Genomic DNA, 19489 nt, shown 5'->3' on the forward strand with positions numbered 1-19489 from the left:
AATAGGGTTAAATAACAGTTTACAAAATTTTCATATGTTACGTACAACCACAAGCCACTCTAATGGAAAAATAGGCATTTTAGGGCCTCCTATCCCTGTATCATCCCTCGGTCGTGGCGGCCGAGTAGCCGACTATGTACATTCTGCCCACAGAGCTCTCCAAATTAGGGTCGGTCCAGCTTACCCTTGCATTTACCTGCACCACACAGCACCCGTGAGCCAAGGCCCAGCAAGAAAACCATAAACAGAACATAACCAATAACATTAATCAAACAATTCATAAATCAGTAATCAAGTACTCAACAGACCACATCGTTCACATAATCAGTGATATTAATCAACAAACCAACAGTCTATCATCCAGATAATTAACATGCCACAATCATCAGATTAACAACAGTAAACATATCATACAATATCTAGGGTTGAAGCCCTTAGGCCACACCCTCTGTTTATCCTACTTACTCCAACACACTTAGGCCAAACTCAGTGATTATATAATTAATCTCAGCTACTAGTGGCCGAGCCGCGTCCTGTGCGCAAATATCAATTCTGGCACTCTTAGGCCGTTTATTTCATGCTCACATGGCATAACACAATCATGCAACATTGTAAACAAGTATAGGGAACCCTTAGTCCCAACATAGCCACACAAACGGGTGAAGTTTTCTTACCTTTGATTCCGAGCGGAGAAGATGAACTAGTTTCGAACACGATCCCTAGCCTCAAGCCTTGGCAGCAAACCTAGTCACAAGGGTCATTGATATTTATCAACTTCCAATCACAAATAACATACCTAGGGAATAAAACTAGCCGTTGGGACCTCAATTTCTACAAAACCGGGTAGTAGAAATTGTCCTGAGCCCCTAGGTTCGAACCTCCGAGCCCTAACAATACATAGAACATCTCTAAGCTCAAAACTTCCTGGCGGGTTGTGACTTGCCCCAAGTCAGAGAACAACATCCCAAGCAAAAAGGGGAGGCAGGTCGCGACTTGGCCAAGCAAATATATAATCACACCGCTCACTAGGACCATCTCGAGCCATATAATACAAATATATCTACATAATAATGTGGTCTCAACAATTTATCACATATAATCACATTTATGCCCTCAACGGGCCAAAATTACAAATATGCCCTTATTATCTAAACAGGGCCCACATGCATATTAATACTCATAAACATGCATTTCACATATCCATATAACTATATAAGCATGATTATCACGTAATCATGCATTTAATCATTTAAATCACATATAAACCAATCATGCCCTCCCAGCATACTAATGAAGGCCCTTAAGCCTTATTAGTGACTTTGGGTCGTTACAGCCTACCGTTGAGGCATTGGGATACTGTCTCATATCTTCCTCTTCTAGAGGTGTTTTTGGACACTGCTCCTTGGAAAGGAATACTGCAGAACGGGTTGGCATATCACCCTTTTTGGAGTTTTGCATATTAAAGCGTTCTAGCACCTTATCAATATAAGTTGCTTGAGACAGTGCCAAAGTTTTGTTCTATCTATCTCTAAGAATTTTAATGCCCAGAACATATTTGGCCTCTCCCAAATCTCTCATTTGGAATTGTTCAGCTAATCAGTTCTTTAGCTTTGATAATGATGTTATGTCATTGCCAATCAGTAATATATCATCAATGTAAAGAATGAGGAATACTACTACACCATCTTTGATTTGTTTATAGACACTGGGTTCGTCAATGTTTTGTTCAAAACCAAACGTTTTAATTGTGTCATCAAATCTAAGATTCCAAGATCTATAAGCTTGTTTAAGTCCATAGATGGACTTAAGAAGCTCGCAAAATTTTTGCTCTTGACCTTTTACATCGAACCCTTCTGGTTGAGACATGTAAATGGTTTCGTCAAGGTAGCCATTCAAAAAAGCTGTTTTGACATACATTTGCCAAATCTCATAATCCATGCACGCATCAATGGATAAGAGTATATGAATGGATTTTAGAATGGCTACAGGAGAAAATGTTTCTTCATAATTAACCCATTCTTTCTGTGTATAGCCTTTGGCTACAAGCCTTGCTTTGAAAGTCTCTACTTTCCCATTCGATCCTCTTTTCTTCTTGAATATCCACTTGCAACCAATGGGCTTGATATTCTCAGGTGGATTGTCAAGAACCCAGAAAGAATTGGAATACATTGATTCAATTTCTTGGTTCATGGCTTTTTTCCATCTGTCCTTGTCAGAATCATTCATTGCATCTTGAAATGTCAATCGATCGTCTTTGTTTGTGTCAAACACAAGCATTTGAAATTCGTGTTCATAGCGTATGGGTTGCTTACTAACCCTCCCACTACGACGAGGCTCTCTTCTATTCTGACTAGAACTCGCAGTTTCCTCTTACCGTTTTTCATTGGTTGTTGCTGGTGACTTTGCAACTTCATTCGAGACCATCTCCTCCAGTACAAATTTACTACGAGGTTTGTGGTTATTAACATAGTCATGTTCAAGAAAAGTTGTATTTGTCGATACAAATGTGTTAGTTTCTTTTGGACTATAGAAAATTCCACCTCTAGTCTCTTTGGAATATTCGACAAACATGCACACTTCAGAGTGTGAATCCAACTTCCCGGTCTTTCCTTTAAGCACGTGTGTAGGACACCCCCAAATTCGAAAATGGTGTAAACTAGGTTTACAACCATTTCATAATTCCATGGGTGTCTTCAAGATAAACTTAGATGGAACAACATTCAGTATGTATAAAGCACATTGAATCACATAGCCCCAGAATGATAGTGGTAATGTTGAGAAACTCATCATTGATCTAACCATATCTAATAACGTTATGTTACGTCTTTCTGAAACACCATTTTGCTGTGGCATTCTAGGCGCTGTGAGTTGGGATTGAATACCATGCTCACGCAGATGGTCCTCAAATTCAAAATCCAAGTACTCTCCTCCTTAATCAGATCGAAGAAATTTTAGTGATACCTAATTGCTTTTCAGCCTCTGCTTGAAATACTTTGAACTTTCCAAAAATTTCAGATTTTCTTTGCATTAAGTATATGCAAGCATATCTTGAATAATCGTCAATGAAAGTGACGGAGTATTAATAACCTCTTCTTGCTTGTACATTAAGTGGATCACAAATATTCGTATGTACCAGCTGAAGTGGTTCTGTAGCTCTTGAACATTTAGCAGAGAAATATGTCTTGGTCATCTTGCCTTCTAGATAGGATTCACAAACATGAAGAGATCCAATAGATAGTTCTCTTAAAAGGACCATCACTTACAAGCCTATTAATTCTATCTAGACCAATATGGCCCAATCGCAAGTGCCATAGATATGTTTCACTATCAGAATCAGTCTTTTATCGTTTAATAGATATAGGATTAGCTATTTTAAATAATTTAGAATTAAGTAAAAAATTTGTCATTCAATATAAGTATGTAAATTTTGTTTATCCCAAAGCATTTGCATAACAAGTAAATAGATAATTTCTTTAATAAATAACTACTTTATTAATAAAACAAATAATTATTATGCAAAAATAGAAATAAGTTTCCAAACATTAATAATCAAAATTACTAATAATAAACTAAATTTCTAGACTATAGTTTTCTTTGTTCAAAGAAATCTAGAATTTATAAAACAAAATAAAAATTTTAAATTGTTCAACTAACAATAAAATGTCTAAATAAAACTACTCTCCAAATTTTAAATCCTCATCAGTTTCTTCCTCATTTTCAGGGTTTTGATTCTGCAAAAGGAAAAACAAAGAAAAATAGATTAGTGGCATATATTTTTGAATCAACTATCCAAAAATTTGAATTTGCTATTCATAGTATTTGAATCTACTATTCAAAGTTGAAAAAATATACGGAAATATCATTTACCTTTTTCGTTTGATACAAACGATGACACTTAGCAAAGACTTCCTTTGTCATTGCTTGCCACATCTCATGGGCTGAGTCATAGTGTATATATTTTCCTTTGTTTCGTTAGGCATGGTTGAAAGCATGCAATAATGTGCCAACCAATCAGATTTCATCCAATTAGTATATTTTTCTTCTGCTTCATAGCTTGTAGCCAAAAGTGGTTCTATTGGAGGTTTGTTACAGATAGTTGACATCAACTTTTTCTAAGAAAAAATGGTCAAAATGCCTCGAAACCAGTGTCACGTGTTTTCAAGTTCAAAAACCAAAGATTTGAGAAAAGCATCGGTGTGTAATTCACCAATAGAAAATTTGGTGGGAATAAATAAATAAACAAAAATGAATTTATGCATATATTAAATATTAGTAATTTTTAGAATAGTAAACGTGATGCATGAATGCAACAATTAAAGAACACATAAAAAAACAATTACTAATTCCACTATTAGTTAATTTGAACATTAATGGACCAGCCTTAGGGTAGGTCAGACTAATTCCAAATTAATTTTGAGACAAGTTCTCAAATTTATAAGTGAAAACTTAAATCAACATTTCTCTTTTGACTTATAAACAACCGCTTGTTTGGTCAAGATTACACTAGTCCGCTCGAAAGCCTAATGTACCTTGTGAGTGTAACCCATTATTTTAGATCAATGACTTAACTCAAGAGTGTGTCTTAGGGTCAGTCAAACTTGAAATACATCATTAAATCCTAATCTTAAAAAAGAAGTTTTCCTTGAGAATAACACAGTCGGAAGCCTTCCTTAGGGGGACACAAGCAATGGTGCCGCGAGACCCTCTCCATGCTACATCAGTGCCAACTAATAATGGAGACCATGGGACTTATTGTCATAACTCCCTCTCTCACTCACTATTTTAAGATATGTGTTTTCTCAAAACATCCTATGCTTTTTAATTAGTTTGTAAAAATAAAGTGATTTATTTTTACCAAATGATATTCTAATAATTACTAATCAAATTAAGCAAAATTAAAATTATAGAACTATGCCCTAATTAATTCAATTTTAATTTGCTAAAATTACTAGGAATATCATTTATTATTTAATAAAACAATTTTATTAAATACTAGAAATTAAACAATTTTTAAAATCTATTTCCGCTCTGGAACTAGTTAAAACTAGATTTATTATTATATGGTTCATTACATAAAGCATATAACCACAAAGGACAATCCTAAGGCATGTTTCTACTTATATGTGATGCATGCATAATTTTAAATACTCTGTGGGTAATATATATGGCATGTAAAAAATGCATGATAAAGTATTAAACAATTTAATCACATTCAAACATTTAAATAAATAAATGCTAATTAAACAAATAAATAAATGCAGGCAGGGTGTCTTGGGTATTTCTAGAAAAATTACAACACTTGCAAAATATACACAAAAATGTAAGAGACTAAATAAAACCTAAAGAGTTCTCTATCATCAACTTTGGGCCTTCATAAGTAGTCTTGATCCATTAAGACATTTATCCATTTAATTTTGAATTAAAATAACTTTTAATTATCTTAAACAAATTTTAAGAATAATTAACTTGGGCTTTAATGCCCAATAAGTTATTAGGCCCATTTTTGAATTTGGGCTCAAATAATTAATTCAAAATAATTTTTTTTTTAATTATAGGATAAAATTAATTAAGCCCACAATTTAAATGAATAACAATGTGCAAACCCTAGGGCTGGCGGCACACAAAGGCTCGGCATAGGGCACGACAGCTGCCAGGTGGGGCAACGCATGGGCGCGAGGCAGCAGGCGCAAGGCGTATGCAGGGCTGGCAGCAGCGCAGGGTCAGCGACGCAGAGCCGTGCGCGGGGTTGGCAGCGACGGAAGGGTGCGCGCGGGGCTAGGTGCGCAGGGGCCTGCGACTGGGCTTAGGCTCGGGCATTTGGGCACGGAACCTGGGGCTCGGGCCTTACATAATTTTTTGCAGAAAATTAAATTACAAAAAATTCCTATGCCCCATTATGGCTCACATTTTTCATCTAGAAATTCAAGAACAATTCCTAAACCCAAAACACCATATAATTAACGACCCTTAAGAATAAACTTTAAACATACATACAACCATCCATTCACATATATTACAATAACATAAGAATGCATATTATGCCCACACAGTAATTAATGTATGCAGAGATTACGGACCTATTTGATACCAATTGTTAGGAACGAGTTTCCTAATGCGCAACAGAAAGATAGTGGGTTGGTTCAGTGTACAACAAATTTTTTGTAACATTTTTAAACTACTTTTAAATATGCGGATCCATTAATATACATAAATTAATCATAGGAAAAGATATAAAACATACCTCTTGATGCCTATCAAGTGTCCTTTTTATCTTTTTGTAATTTGAATGAACTTCCACTCAAGCTGCTCCCAGGTACTCACACCAAGATCTTCCACAACGTTCTCTACACCTTAAGAAGTGTGTGGGCACTTAGAGAATAAAAGATAGTTAATTTCTGATTCTACTTGATGTACTCAACACATCACATCAAGAGAATAGGCATGAGATTGATTCTTTATCTTTTTAGGGAGAGATATAAAAGTATCGTTCTATTTTCTTTAGAGCGAATAAAATTCTATATTGAGTATATTATTTTCTATTTTCTGATAAGTCTAACTTAAATAGAAAATATTCAAATTTAAAAAATAAATTTGTAACCAATTTACAATTTATCTTTTAATTAATTAATTATCTTATTAATGAAAATATCCAAAAACTAACTTTTGAATTTTCCATTAATTAATTAATTAAATAAATAAAATTGAAAAATATATCCTTGAAAAATCAGTGTAGTACACGGCACACACAGTCCATGGACCGTGTGTGTCGAGTTTCACCCTATATTTTAGGGATATTTAATTTTTCCATAATTGTTTAATTATTTATTTAAACTACCTTATCAGATAAAAATCCAACAACATGATAATTAATTCAAATTTGAAATAATTATTTTTTTAACTAATTATTAAATATAATTAATTATTTGAATAAATATCAATCTTTTAAATTCAAATCTAATTTGAACTTATCAGATTATTATCTCCCACTCAAATAAAGATATTAATTAATTCTACCAATTAATTAAAACTAGTTTAAATTAAATAATAATTTTGAAATTAAATATTTAATTTATTATAATTTCAAAAATTATAATTAATTATTTAATATAATTTCAAAAATAAATTGAATTATTTAATATAATTTCAAAAATGATATAATAATTAAATATTAATTAATTCTGTTAATTACAACTAATTTGGCCCGAAGAACAAATTTCTTCTTAAATATGTCTTTCAACTATTTTTCCTTTTATATTAACTCTTGTCTTGAATATTGTTGATAGAGCCACTATGGGGCCTATGGACCTATAATTCCAAGCACCAATAAATTTGAGATTATTAATTAAACTCTTTAATTAAATAATCTTAATTTATTAATCTCATGCTTACTCCACTATAAATATGAGACTGCACTTTTGTAATTATAGACATTTCATTTACTGATTACTTTATAAAATAAAGCATCCATTAATATAATCATTACATACAAATTAACCCTCTAATAATGGTTCATAATTAACCAAAAATAAAGTTACTGTTTCACCCTTTTAATTATATCTTGTTTCCTTAAGTACCATTGACTTTACTAGTGAAGGTTAATTCATAACTAAATTATGAATTTGAGCTCAATAACCTTTCAGTCCCAAAAGTCAATCCTTAAGAGAACCATTATTCAATCTCTTATGAGAAGGTATAGATTCCATATCTGTATACTATGTCCCCAACCATTTACATTAATGAGTTCCCAAAATAAAAGTTTCTAGCCTGATCATTCTGACAGACCCTAACAAGTGAATCAAAGAACCCATATAACATAAACATGAGTTCATAGTAACTTTAGGATTAAGATCTATTTGTATATGATCATCGGTTGATATATTTAATTAAAACTTTGAAACAGTATTTAATTAAGTATTAATAAACATATCTGGTCTAGTTCTATATATTCTCTAATATATAAAGTACCTCCACTAAATTGTCCTACTACACTAGTAATCCAGATCTAGATCACATGTATTCGTAATACTAGTGGACCGTACTTACAGTCTTTAATCTAAAGATTCCTTAACTTTATTTTACTGTGAACTATTCAAGTTTATTTATCTCAAACACAATCCTCCCGTACCAATATGTGTTTGAGATCACATATATGAACTTATGAATTTTTCTGATATTTACATAATATTATGACAAAATAATATAGTCCATAAAATATATGCATAAGTAATTAAATTTATTTATTTATTTCTTAAAACAATCTCTACTACATATGCTTTCAGGGCACAATTCCCAACAGTTGTTGTACCCAACTGTTATGGATGAAATAAATGATGGTAGACTATGGATTTGATTTGAAAAATTTAACCATTTTTTGTGACAACATTAGTGCTATAAATATTTCAAATAATCCTGTTCAACACTCACGCACTAAGCATGTAGATATCCATCATCACTTTATTAGAGAGCTTGTGGAAAATAAAATTCTTTCTTGGAATATGTCGAAACAAGTAAATAAATTGCATATATCTTTACTAAAGCTCGTGACTCGGTCCGTTTTAATTCTCTAAGGAAATCCTTAGGGGTTTGTTCCATTTAAATTTGTGTAGCTTGTGTATCTTGATATTTTTTCCTTGATTGTATTGATCAAAAAGTCTTGTCTTGTTCTTGTTCCTGAAGAAGTTGTCAAACTCAAAAGAAATACATATTATTATGTTACTTGCTAATTTCTCTAGTGTATTTTTTTCATAAAAGTTTAGTTCAGGAAAATTAATTTACTCGTCCTAGAAATATTTGAGTTTTTCAATTAGTATTATGTTCAAGCTACCATTGTTTGTTTAATAAATAAAAATATGTTTCAAGCTCCATTGGAAGAATAGAGCTACCTATCTCATTGTGTGAAAGCCATCTATGAGTAAGTTGATACTATGTAATTAGCAGTTATGTAGAGGACACGCTACCATTGAAAAGGGCTACCATTGAGGTAGTGTGATAGCGTCTCCATTGGTGACATTTCTCACAAAAAGTCTCTTTGACAATTTTGGGCAATGTTCCCTGCTTTCACTTTCACACACAAATGCTTGACACATTTTCAAATAAATAAAAAACATGGTCTCAAACGTTGTTACATACTGAATGAACTACTTAAAATATTTATCTATGACTGAGTAAATTATTTTCCTACATAACTTTTATGATTTTAGTATAATAGATAATTAGCTTGTTAATATAATATTTGCATTTTCTTACGAGTTTGATTATATCATCAGGAACAAAAGCAAGTAGAATAGTTGATTCAATTGGTTGGAAAAATTAACAAGGTTCGTGGTTTATATATATATATACACAATAATAATAATTGTTTACCCAAAAAATGACTCCTGATGATGTGGCAGGCACGTGACAACTTTAAGTGAATGAGTCCTGTTCAACCATCAATTAGAAAGTTATTAATTTATCATGTATCACGCTTAGGTGCGACCAGTCTGGTCGCATAATTTCATTTACTTCCTTTTCAATATGCAATCTTGTAATATTTTCATTAATTGTATTTCCTTTTATTACCTTGATACACAAGTCTTAATTGTAATTAAGGCCCATGAGCCCATGTAATCTGCTTGAGCCTATAAATAAGAACCAAAGGGCTCAAGGAAGAGACTTTTTTTGAACTTTTAATCTTTGTATCCTGAGAGAAGAATATATTGTGATTTTCACCAAAGTTGTAATCTTCCCAAGGCTAGTGAAACTCGTGAACCCTAGTTCATTGATCATAGTGTTGGGATTCAATATCAATAAGAACATTAAGTGGAGGTAGGTCATTATCATCCAATTGGGGTCGAACCACTATAAATCGTTTGTGTCATTTGATTTCCATTGGATTTTCTTCTTGTTTTCATCTTATCTTATATCGTTTATCCGACTCCGTGTTGTTGACCAATTTAAGGGTCAACATTTTGGCACTTTCATTGAGAGATGAACTCAAGATTTCAAGAATATAAAATGGCTAAGACATCCAAGAAGACGGGGAAGACTGCTGGCACTGTATTGACCCAGCCTCCTCCACCAAAATGTGGCTAAAGATGAGTTACAATTGGACTTTGAAGAGGAAGAAATGGATTCTGAAACCTTGAGGACAACACTAAGTGTGTTGCAAGAGGAGTTGACCAATCTAAGGGCCAATCAAGAGAATGCGGCTAAGACATTGGCATTGCAACAGAGGGAAACTGAATGCCAACGCCAAGAACTGAATGAGCGGCAAGAAGACATGGACCACCGGCAGAGAGATGCCACTGCCACCCTGGAAGCAGCCATTCAGTTGGCCCGAGGCAAGCTGCGCTGACTTCTCAACCAGATCAACCACCAAGCGCACCACCACAACGGGCCCTAAACCCGAGTCCTCCGCTTCAGCCGACGAGCCCTCAAAGGCCGGAGCAACCACCTGTTGCACAGGATATCCCAATTCAGGATCCTGTGCAGCAGCCACCTTCTCTCACTAGTCGGGATAATCCCTAGCATCAAAGGCAGAATAGGGCCGGGCAGCCTCCCCGAAGCCCTAGACGCCCAATGGCTGATGAGCAAAATCGACCGAGCAGGGGGCAACATCCTTCTGCTAACTAAAGGTATGCATAATCAGGCCTTATGGTCAGGGGACCCCCACGACATGATAATGCCCAGGGACCTACCGACCAACGTAGGCCTCCCCCTAACGCTTGGGAAGTGCCAGCTAGAGGGGGTAGCAATGCGACCAGCTCGTCACGACATAGTCAGTCCCAGTTCAGAGATGGCCATGACTATAATGAAGCTGACTCCGGCAGATGAAATGCTGGTCGAGGGCGAGAAGAAAGAAGTGGAGAAAGGAATCACCCACCAAGAGAAAATAGGTCTGCGACCCTGAAACGCTAGGGGGTAGCCTGGGCAGCCTGACGTCTTTGATCGGTTGGGCGCTAGTGAGCAAAGACGCAGAGATGATGACCTAAGGGATGTGTTCAATAACAGGCATGAGAGACATGATGAGTACGCTCCTCCGGCACCAATCACCCCAGTGATCCAAGACGCCGTACAGGTCCAGATCGATGCATTAAACCAGGCTGTCCAGCAGCTGGTAGGGAGCCGGACATCCCACATCGAATATGATCAGAGAAGAGGCACTCCGTTCATACAAATAATAGCTGTGGCGGAAGCCCCCAGCAAATTCAAGATGCCAGTATTGCCAAACTTTGATGGGTACGGGGACCCAGTATCTCACGTGAATAAGTTTGAGATACAAATGGACATCCAGAAGGTGTCAGGTGATGCTCGCTATAGAATCTTTCCGGCCACCCTATCTAACACTGCTCAGGTGTAGTTTTTTAAATTCCCTCATGCTAGCATAGTATCAAGGGAAATGTTCGTGAGGGAATTCTATGGAAAATTCTACGCTGGTCGTGTGCACCCAACTGAAGCCAACCAGCTGGTCAAGATACGTCAGAAGGAGGGAGAATCCTTAAAGGAATATGTCCAGTGTTTCATGCGAGCAGCTGCTGGGGCTAAAGCAGTTGGTCATGAAGGGAAAATGATGGCCCTTACTGCTGGAGTAAGGCGGCATTCTCCCCTCTGGAATAGCTTAAGAAAGAATGGGGTGAAGAGTACCCAGGAGTTTCTTGATCGAGCAGATCGATACATTAAGCTTGAGGATGCGATTTCTAATGAGGGGAAATCACCTGCGAAAGACAAGGGACCAAAAGAAGATCCCGCTAAAGCCACCAATGGGTCAGATAAACCCAATGGCAATGACAAAGGCAACGGAAATGGTAAAAACGATGTAAAAAAGGGAAATGCTGAACCATCAATGTCCGAAAATAAGCACCCTAACGACAATAGGTACGAACCAAGGTTCACTAACTACACGACCCTTGTAGAGAGCAGAGCAGAGGTGTACCAGGCAATAAGCTCCAATGTCCCTTACAAGCGACCAGCACCAATAAGGAAGGATATCTCCAAGAGAGACACTACAAAGTTTTTCCGTTTCCACAACGACTTTGGCCATGACACTAATGAGTGTAGTCAGCGGAAAGACGAGAATGAGTTCCTTATCAGACAGGGACACCTGAGGAGATCCGTACGAGCCACTGGAGGTTCTTAGCAAGAGGCTCAAGGAGGCAACGAGCAGGCGCCTATACGCCAATGCTTGCCACCTTTACAGCCAGCTCCTATAGCAGGTACGTTGCGAACCATCTGTGGTGCCCCACACCTTGCAGGAGATAGTGGGAAGGTGAGGGAACGATATGCTCGGACCTTACGCCACGAACAGGACATCGAGATGCTGAATGTGGAGGAATGAATGCCTAAGAAGGCTCGAATAGAGGAAGAACTAATAACTTTCTCTGAGGTAGACGCCTAGCATGTTCGATTTCCTCATTCAGACCCCCTGGTCGTGGACGTCCAGATAGCCAACATGATGGTCATAAGGGTGTTAGTTGACACAGGGAGCTTAGTAAATATCTTGTACAAATCTTCACTAGAGAGAATGAAGTTATCCGTGAAGGACCTAGAGCCATGCAACCAAACCATTTATGGTTATTCTAGCGAAGGGCTCGCACCAACATGATCGATTAGGCTACTGGTTACAGCTGGAACTACGCTCGCGAATAGGACATTACTCACTACTTTTATAGTAATTTATTGTCCTTCCGCGTACAATGCTGTAATTGGAAGGCCTATTCTGGTCGATCTGCCAGCTGTAACCTCGGTTTGGCACCTTGCCATGAAATTCCCAACTGACGCAGGGGTAGGATGCATGTTGGGAAACCAGCGAGAAATGAGGGAATGCTATAATTCCTCGATATATAAGGCAAAGAGAGGTGGATCGAGGGAAGACGCCAGGAAAGAGTTGCTGTTGGCCAATGAAACACAAGCCCAATCAGGTGAGCACGTCACCAAATAGGGTGTTGCCCAAAGGGAGTATAGGGATTTGGATCCTCATTTGGGGGATTTTGATAAGGAAGTAGAGCCAATCGAGGATCTCGAAGAGGTCCAACTCGATGAGGCAGATTCGACCAGGGTTGTGAAAGTCGGTAAAAACTTAGAGACAACAATAAAGCAAAAGCTAGTGGAGTTTTTGAAGAAAAACCAGGAAGTCTTTCCCTGGTCACATAAAGACATGGTTGGGATTGACCCAATAGTTATCATCCATGTCCTGAACATAGATAAAAGCTTTCCACCAATGCAACAGAAAAGAAGGCTGCTCGACGAAGACAGATCAAAGGCTCTAAAGGAAGAAGTCAAGAAGCTAAAGGAGAACAGATTCATCAGGGTAGCGTTTTATCCATCGTGGGTCTCTAATCCCGTACTAGTTCCCAAGCCAAATGACAAATGGAGAACATACGTGGATTTCACAGACCTTAATAAAGCCTACCCAAAAGATTGTTTCCCGTTCCCGAGGATCGACCAGTTGGTCGATACCACTTCAAGACATGAGATCCTATCATTCATAGTTGCATACTGCGGGTACAATCAAATCAACATGCACCCACCTGATGAGGATCACACTAGCTTTTGGACCGATACTGAGATTTACTGTTACAAAGTAATGCCCTTCGGTTTGAAAAACGCTGGTGCAACTTACCGGTGATTAGTTAATCACATGTTCAAAGAGCTGGTCGGTACAAACATGGAAGTATATGTTGATGACATGCTGGTTAAGTCGAAAAAGGTAAAAAAACACATAGGGGACCTGCAAGAGTGCTTCAACATTTTGAACAAATATCAGATGAAGCTGAACCTCCTCAAGTGTTCCTTCAGACTTGGATCAGGGAAATTTTTGGGATTTATAGTAAACTCACGAGGAATTGAAGCTAATCTCAAAAAAATCAAGGCCCTGGTCGATATGAAATCACCAACAAAGATAAAAGATGTTCAAAGTTTAACTAGGATAATTTCCACTCTAAGTAGATTTATCTCCAAATCAACAGACAAATGTGTCCCATTTTTTAATCTACTTAGGGGAAATAAGAAATTTGAGGGGACGGAAGAGTGCGAGCAGTCTTTCTAGGCACTAAAGTCTCATATGTCATAGCCATCGATTCTATCTAAACTGGTTGAAAAAGAAACTTTGTTCATCTATTTGGCAGTCACAAAATATGCTGCTAGTGCTGTCTTGGTAAGAGAGGAGGAAAATGTGAAAAAAGTCGTATATTATGTAAGCAAAAAGATAATAGGGGCAGAGCTGCGCTACCCACCCATTGAAAAATTAGCCTACTGCTTGATCTTAGCCTCTAGAAAGTTGCGGCCATACTTTCAAGCTCACCCCATCACAGTAGTGACCGACCAGCCCCTACGACAAGTTCTGCAGAAGCCAGAAGCTGCTGGTCGATTATTGAAATGGGCGGTTGAACTTGGGCAGTTTGAAATTTCTTACCTACCACGAGCAGCAGTAAAAGGGCAAGCTTTAGCCGACTTCGTCGTAGAGCTCACTGGGCTTCCAGACTGTGAACAGGAAGAAGAACCTGAACCTCAAAGCCAAACTCTCTCTTGGAAGTTGTTTACAGACGATTCTTCTAATGAACGTCATGTTGGAGCCGAAGTGATTTTGGTAACGTCTAAAGGACATCGATTCCACTGTGCAATCAGATTCAACGTCACAGTGTCCAACAACGAAGCTGAGTATGAAGCGCTGCTCCCAGGTTTACGATTAGCCAGGGACATGAACATAAAGTCACTTGAAATCTATAGTGACTCCCAGTTGGTGGTTAACCAGATTACTGGGGAATATCAAGCAAGGGGTTTGAAGATGGTTGCTTACTTGAACAAAGTAAAGGATTTATTGGCATAGTTTGAAAGATATACTCTTCAGCAAGTACCTCACGATCAGAACTCAAATGCTGATGCCTTGGCCAAATTAGCAAGTGCAAAAGATGTCGACACGCTAAATATAGTGCCTGTTGAATGACTGTCCGCACCAAGCATCAGGGCAGAAGATACCTCTCTGGTAATTCAGGCGGCAGATACGTGGATGTCACCTTTAATTGAGTACTTGGCTCATGGAGTATTGCCGACGACCAGAAACAAAGGAAGGACCCTTTAGAGGTAGGCTGCTCGGTTTATCCTGGTCGACGAAATTCTATATCGAAGGGGGTACTCAATGCCACTCCTAAGATGCGTCTCAAAAGAAAAGGCCAAATAATTAATGCGAGAAGTGCATGAAGGTTTCTGTGGAGATCACACTGGGGGGCAAAGTTTATCAAAAAAGTTCCTAAGACAAGGATATTTTTGGGCAACAATGAATGAAGACTCTGTGGATTTTGTTCGTAAATGTGACAAATGTTAGAGATTCTCCAAGACACCACAAGTAGCCCTCAACGAACTAAAGTAGATGCAAAGTTCGTGGCCATTCGTAGTGTGGGGAATAGACTTAACCGGGTCTTTGCCCACAAGAAAGGGCGACGTCAAATACACCGTGGTGGCTGTTGATTACTTCACGAAATGGGTCGAAGCTGAGCCACTTGCAACCATAACGACCAAGAAAGTGCTGGATTTTGTGGTTAAGAACATAGTGTGTTGCTATGGATTGCCAAGAAAAATTATCTCAGACAACGACACGCAGATTGATAGTAATCTGTTCACGGATTTTTGCGAACGTCATGGAATTATCAAAAGCTTTTCTTTAGTAGCTCATCCACAGGCAAACAGACAAGTTGAGGCTGTCAATAAGATACTAAAGGATACTATAAAGAAAAGGCTCGAAGAAGCAAAAGGATCATGGCCATAGAGTTGCCTGAAGTCCTCTGGTCGTATAGAACGTCACATCGAACAGCAACATGTCATACTCCATTTTCCTTGGCTTATGGTTATGAGGCTATGTTGCTTGTTGAATTAGATTTGCCATCATATCGACGAATGGCATACGATAAAGACACTAATAGCTAGCTATTAATGGAATCTTTGGATTTGGTCGATGAAAGGCGTGAGCAAGTCCAACTTCAAGTGGCAGCTTACCAATGAAAGGTCGCCCGGTATTTCAACTCTAAAGTATGTGAAAGAAAATTTGATGTGGGAGATCTGGTACTTAGAAGAGTTTTCCTTAACATCCACGATCAAGCTGCTGGAGTACTCGGACCTAACTGGGAAGGACCATACCAAATCGAAGAAGTCCTCCATCCAGGTACTTATAAACTTGCTCGCCTAAATGGAGATTTCATTCCTCGTTATTGGAATGGAGAACACCTGTGCAAGTACTATCACTAAACAGTTCTTCTTAAAGAATTGGCTTGTATTAATTTTACTTTTTACAAGTTTATGAACAAGGGTTAGTCAATTATGTGATTGATCGCTTATAAGTGTAAGATAAATTTTTGATCACTCGTACAAACACGATTGTTCATTTATCACGAGAAATATAAGGGATTGTGTGCAGCCAATCAATCTTGCCAACTATTGTATTTATTACAATTATTCGCTCATTATGTGTGTTGTTTTTCCATATTATCATTGTTTACATATCTTTATTACGAGCATAAATGTTCGAATAGTTCTAGGTCAAGGAAAGTGACCGAGAACCTTAAGCTCCTCAATCACCTGGGGGGCATACAAGGCATCTAGCATGCAAAGCATATCAATAAGCATATGTAAACACACGAGTAAAATAAGTGAAAACATGCTACGGTACTTAGAGTATTTTTCAAAATTTTTTAGTTTTGTTAAATCAAATCAAAGTACTATGCTGAGTTCGGTCATATGAACATATGTTATAATAAGTAAAAATATTATAATATCCAAAAGGAAACCTTTTACACCGCGAGCAGTTACTGCTCGGATGTGACTGTCTGTTAAAGGGAAAAGATGCCCGTGCAGCAATAAAAATATAAATTGTCACGACACTATGAACCGAGGTCCGTGTGTCACAAATTACAAAGATAAATAAAAACAACAAAAATTATGAAGTAGGAAGGTCCTGAGGAGTTTATTGGTCGACAGAGGCCCCAACTTCCTCTTCCATGCCATCAATGCCCGTAGCCAAGGAGATTTCGGGGGAGGCTGGGACTTTCGCTCTCTCCTCTTCTTCAAGTTGAGCAAGGCACCTGTTTATTTGAGATTGCCTCAGGCGTTCGAAGAGGTAGCTGAAATCTGCCTCGCGGTTATGCTTCCAAAACACATAGAAGCAATTGAAGGTGGCACCCTTATACCTCTCCAAGTTGCTGGCATTGGTCTCCTTGAGCTCTTTGAAGTGCTCCTCCAGCCCCTCAGTCTCCTTTCTGCTGATGATCAAATCATCTTGAAGCTTAGAGGCTTTTTTGAAATTAAGCAAAGAAGCCTCCTTGCACTTCTCTTTAGTCTTGATGGCTTTGAGCAAAGTAGCCTGGTGCTGTCTCAGCTCTTCAGCAAGCTTAGCCTTTTATTTGAGCAGCTCAACATTTTTCTTCTCGGTCGCCTCGAGCTGCTCGGTAAATTTTGCCTCAGCCATCTTAAGCTCCTCAATGCCTCTAGCCTCAGACGCTTTAAGTTCCTCAGCGTGTTTGTCCTCGGGCGCCTTAAGCTGCTCGCTAAGTCTCTTCTCATATTGAGCAGTCAGGGCCCCCGAGCGGCGCCAGCTGGCGGTCATAGTTAGCATTCCCTGCGATCAGAGAAAAAGTTAAACTGATGGAAGAAAATGACAAGATAAACAAATGAACCTCAGTAAGAAATGGCAGCTTACACTGGCTATTTCATTCAGCGCACGGTTAATTATTTGGTCGACCTCCATGGAGTTGGTACCAATGATGGCCTCTCAGCTGCGTCGATGCCTTGATATTTTAGTCATCCTCTCATTGGCCAAGCTAAGCATGACACTCGTCAAGGCGTCTCCTGTTTGGCCAGGAGGTGTCTGGTCGATAGATACGGGAGGAGGTGTCTGGTCGGCAGGTGCTGCAGGAGGTGTCTGGTCGATAGATACGGGAGGAGGTGTCTGGTCGGCAGGTGCTGCAGGAGGAGTCTGATCGATGTGGATTGGGGGAGACGTCTGGTCGAGGGAGGCCGAAGGAGGTGTGGTTTCCCAAGAAGGAACTGGCATGGGAGGATCCCCGATCTGATCTTTTTTCGTTGGAGAGTTCTTGCTGCTTTCACCTCGATGTGGCCTACTCCCTTTTTTCTTGCTCAAAGGAGCAGTAGGTACAGCTTTGCTGTAAAGCTCGAACAGATCTTCAGTTGACATGGCTGCAAAATAGAAGCGAACAGTCAGATAATGTGGATGGAGGTATCTGCTAAATCAAGAAAATAAGTTCAAGGAAATTATAAGTAAGATACTCGAGCTATAACTACTGGTTGTACATTACTTATTGAACTATTGCTACACTCACTCACTGCCTTGAAGAAGTCTGAATTTAAATTGGGTGTGTATTTAAAGTTGCTGTCCCCATCAAATAAATGACAGAGAATGGGCAAACTATCTAAGAGTGAGAAAACAGTACCGTTATCATTAGAAGATTCAAGAATAGGTGCGGGATGTTCGGAAACCTTCTTTTTGCCCTTTCCAGAAGGAGCAGCGGCAGCAGCTGCTCGCAGGGTGCTGGAGGATTCCCTGATAGTCACCCCAGTTGTCCTCCTCCTTGGAGTTTGTGACACATCATGGTGCTGCTCGAGAACTTCTCCACTAGTAGCACTCCCCGCAGTTGTTTCCCTCACATCCTGGTGAGGGGCCAAAAGGCCAACCAACCTTAGATTCTTTTTCGTGACCAGCTCTTTGACGCTTTTTTCAATATCGATCATGCTGGCCAAGGAAGTTGCTCGTATCTCCATTTCTGGAGTAGGAGCTGGTCGACGCCATGGACCTGAGTGACACTAAAATCTAAGGCAGGTGCAGAAAAAATAAAGAAAAGTAAGCGACTAGTGAATAAAGAATTTACCTCCTTCAGTGAAGGCCAAATTGTTGGTGACCAGATCTGGAGTTAAAAAGTACTCATAGAAGTACTTCCCCACGTTGGACTTGTGGGTGATTTCACTCAGGAAAGTGCGAACAGATTCCTGGTGGTAAAAGTGGAAGCACCTCATGTTGTTGTGATTGGGGTTGTATTTGAGATCAAATAAATAATTGACCTCGTGTGGCGTAGGAACGGGCCACTTTTTATGGCTGTACAGGATATAGAGAGCAGAGAGCACCCTATATCCATTTGGGGTGATTTGGAAGGGGGTGACCTCGAAGTAGTTGGCAACTCCCTGGAAAAATGGATGAAGAGGCAAGGTGGCCCCTGCCTCGATATGATATCTCGACCAGGCGCTAAAGGCACCCCCAGGCAGGTTTGCCCACTGGTTGATGGTAGGCTTGATTAGGGTTATCCCAGGAAGTCCATACTTCTTGAGATAATTCCCTACCATCCTAGTTGTGATGTTGCTAGGGGGTACCACGTACCATTCGACTTCTGGTCGAAGGACGTCTGGAGGTTGGGCCTTTGTTTGGATTTCTAGTTGGGGAGTGTTTTCGGCTTGTGTGCTAGTTGAAGGAATTTCAGCCCAAGGAGTAGGCTGTTTGGCAGGAGGAGAGGTT

At 38.8% G+C, this 19489-nt stretch overlaps 1 protein-coding gene across 1 annotated transcript; it reads right to left on the minus strand.

Annotated features, from left to right (window-relative positions):
- Nucleotides 1-16933: 16933 nt before the first annotated feature.
- On the minus strand, nucleotides 16934-18744 carry LOC133832526 (uncharacterized). Its single transcript, XM_062262860.1, has 4 exons — nucleotides 18417-18744; nucleotides 17849-18162; nucleotides 17426-17584; nucleotides 16934-17335 (listed from the first exon to the last, which is right to left on the minus strand). The coding sequence occupies exons 1-4, from the start codon at nucleotides 18742-18744 to the stop codon at nucleotides 16934-16936; spliced, it is 1203 nt and encodes a 400-aa protein (XP_062118844.1).
- Between the last annotated feature and the right edge of the window lie 745 nt (nucleotides 18745-19489).

This window comes from Humulus lupulus, chromosome 4 (assembly GCF_963169125.1).
Source record: "Humulus lupulus chromosome 4, drHumLupu1.1, whole genome shotgun sequence".
Taxonomy (NCBI): Eukaryota; Viridiplantae; Streptophyta; class Magnoliopsida; order Rosales; family Cannabaceae; genus Humulus; species Humulus lupulus.

Bases quoted from the DNA above. Each gene is read 5' to 3' on its own strand.
- LOC133832526 (XM_062262860.1), bottom strand. From the start codon at position 18,744: ATGGAGATACGAGCAACTTCCTTGGCCAGCATGATCGATATTGAAAAA. The intron at 18,163-18,416 runs GTACTGTTTTCT...TCTATTTTGCAG, and splicing joins TGAATCTTCTAATGATAACG to CCATGTCAACTGAAGATCTG. The intron at 17,585-17,848 runs GTATCTATCGAC...CTCTGATCGCAG, and splicing joins CCGACCAGACACCTCCTCCC to GGAATGCTAACTATGACCGC.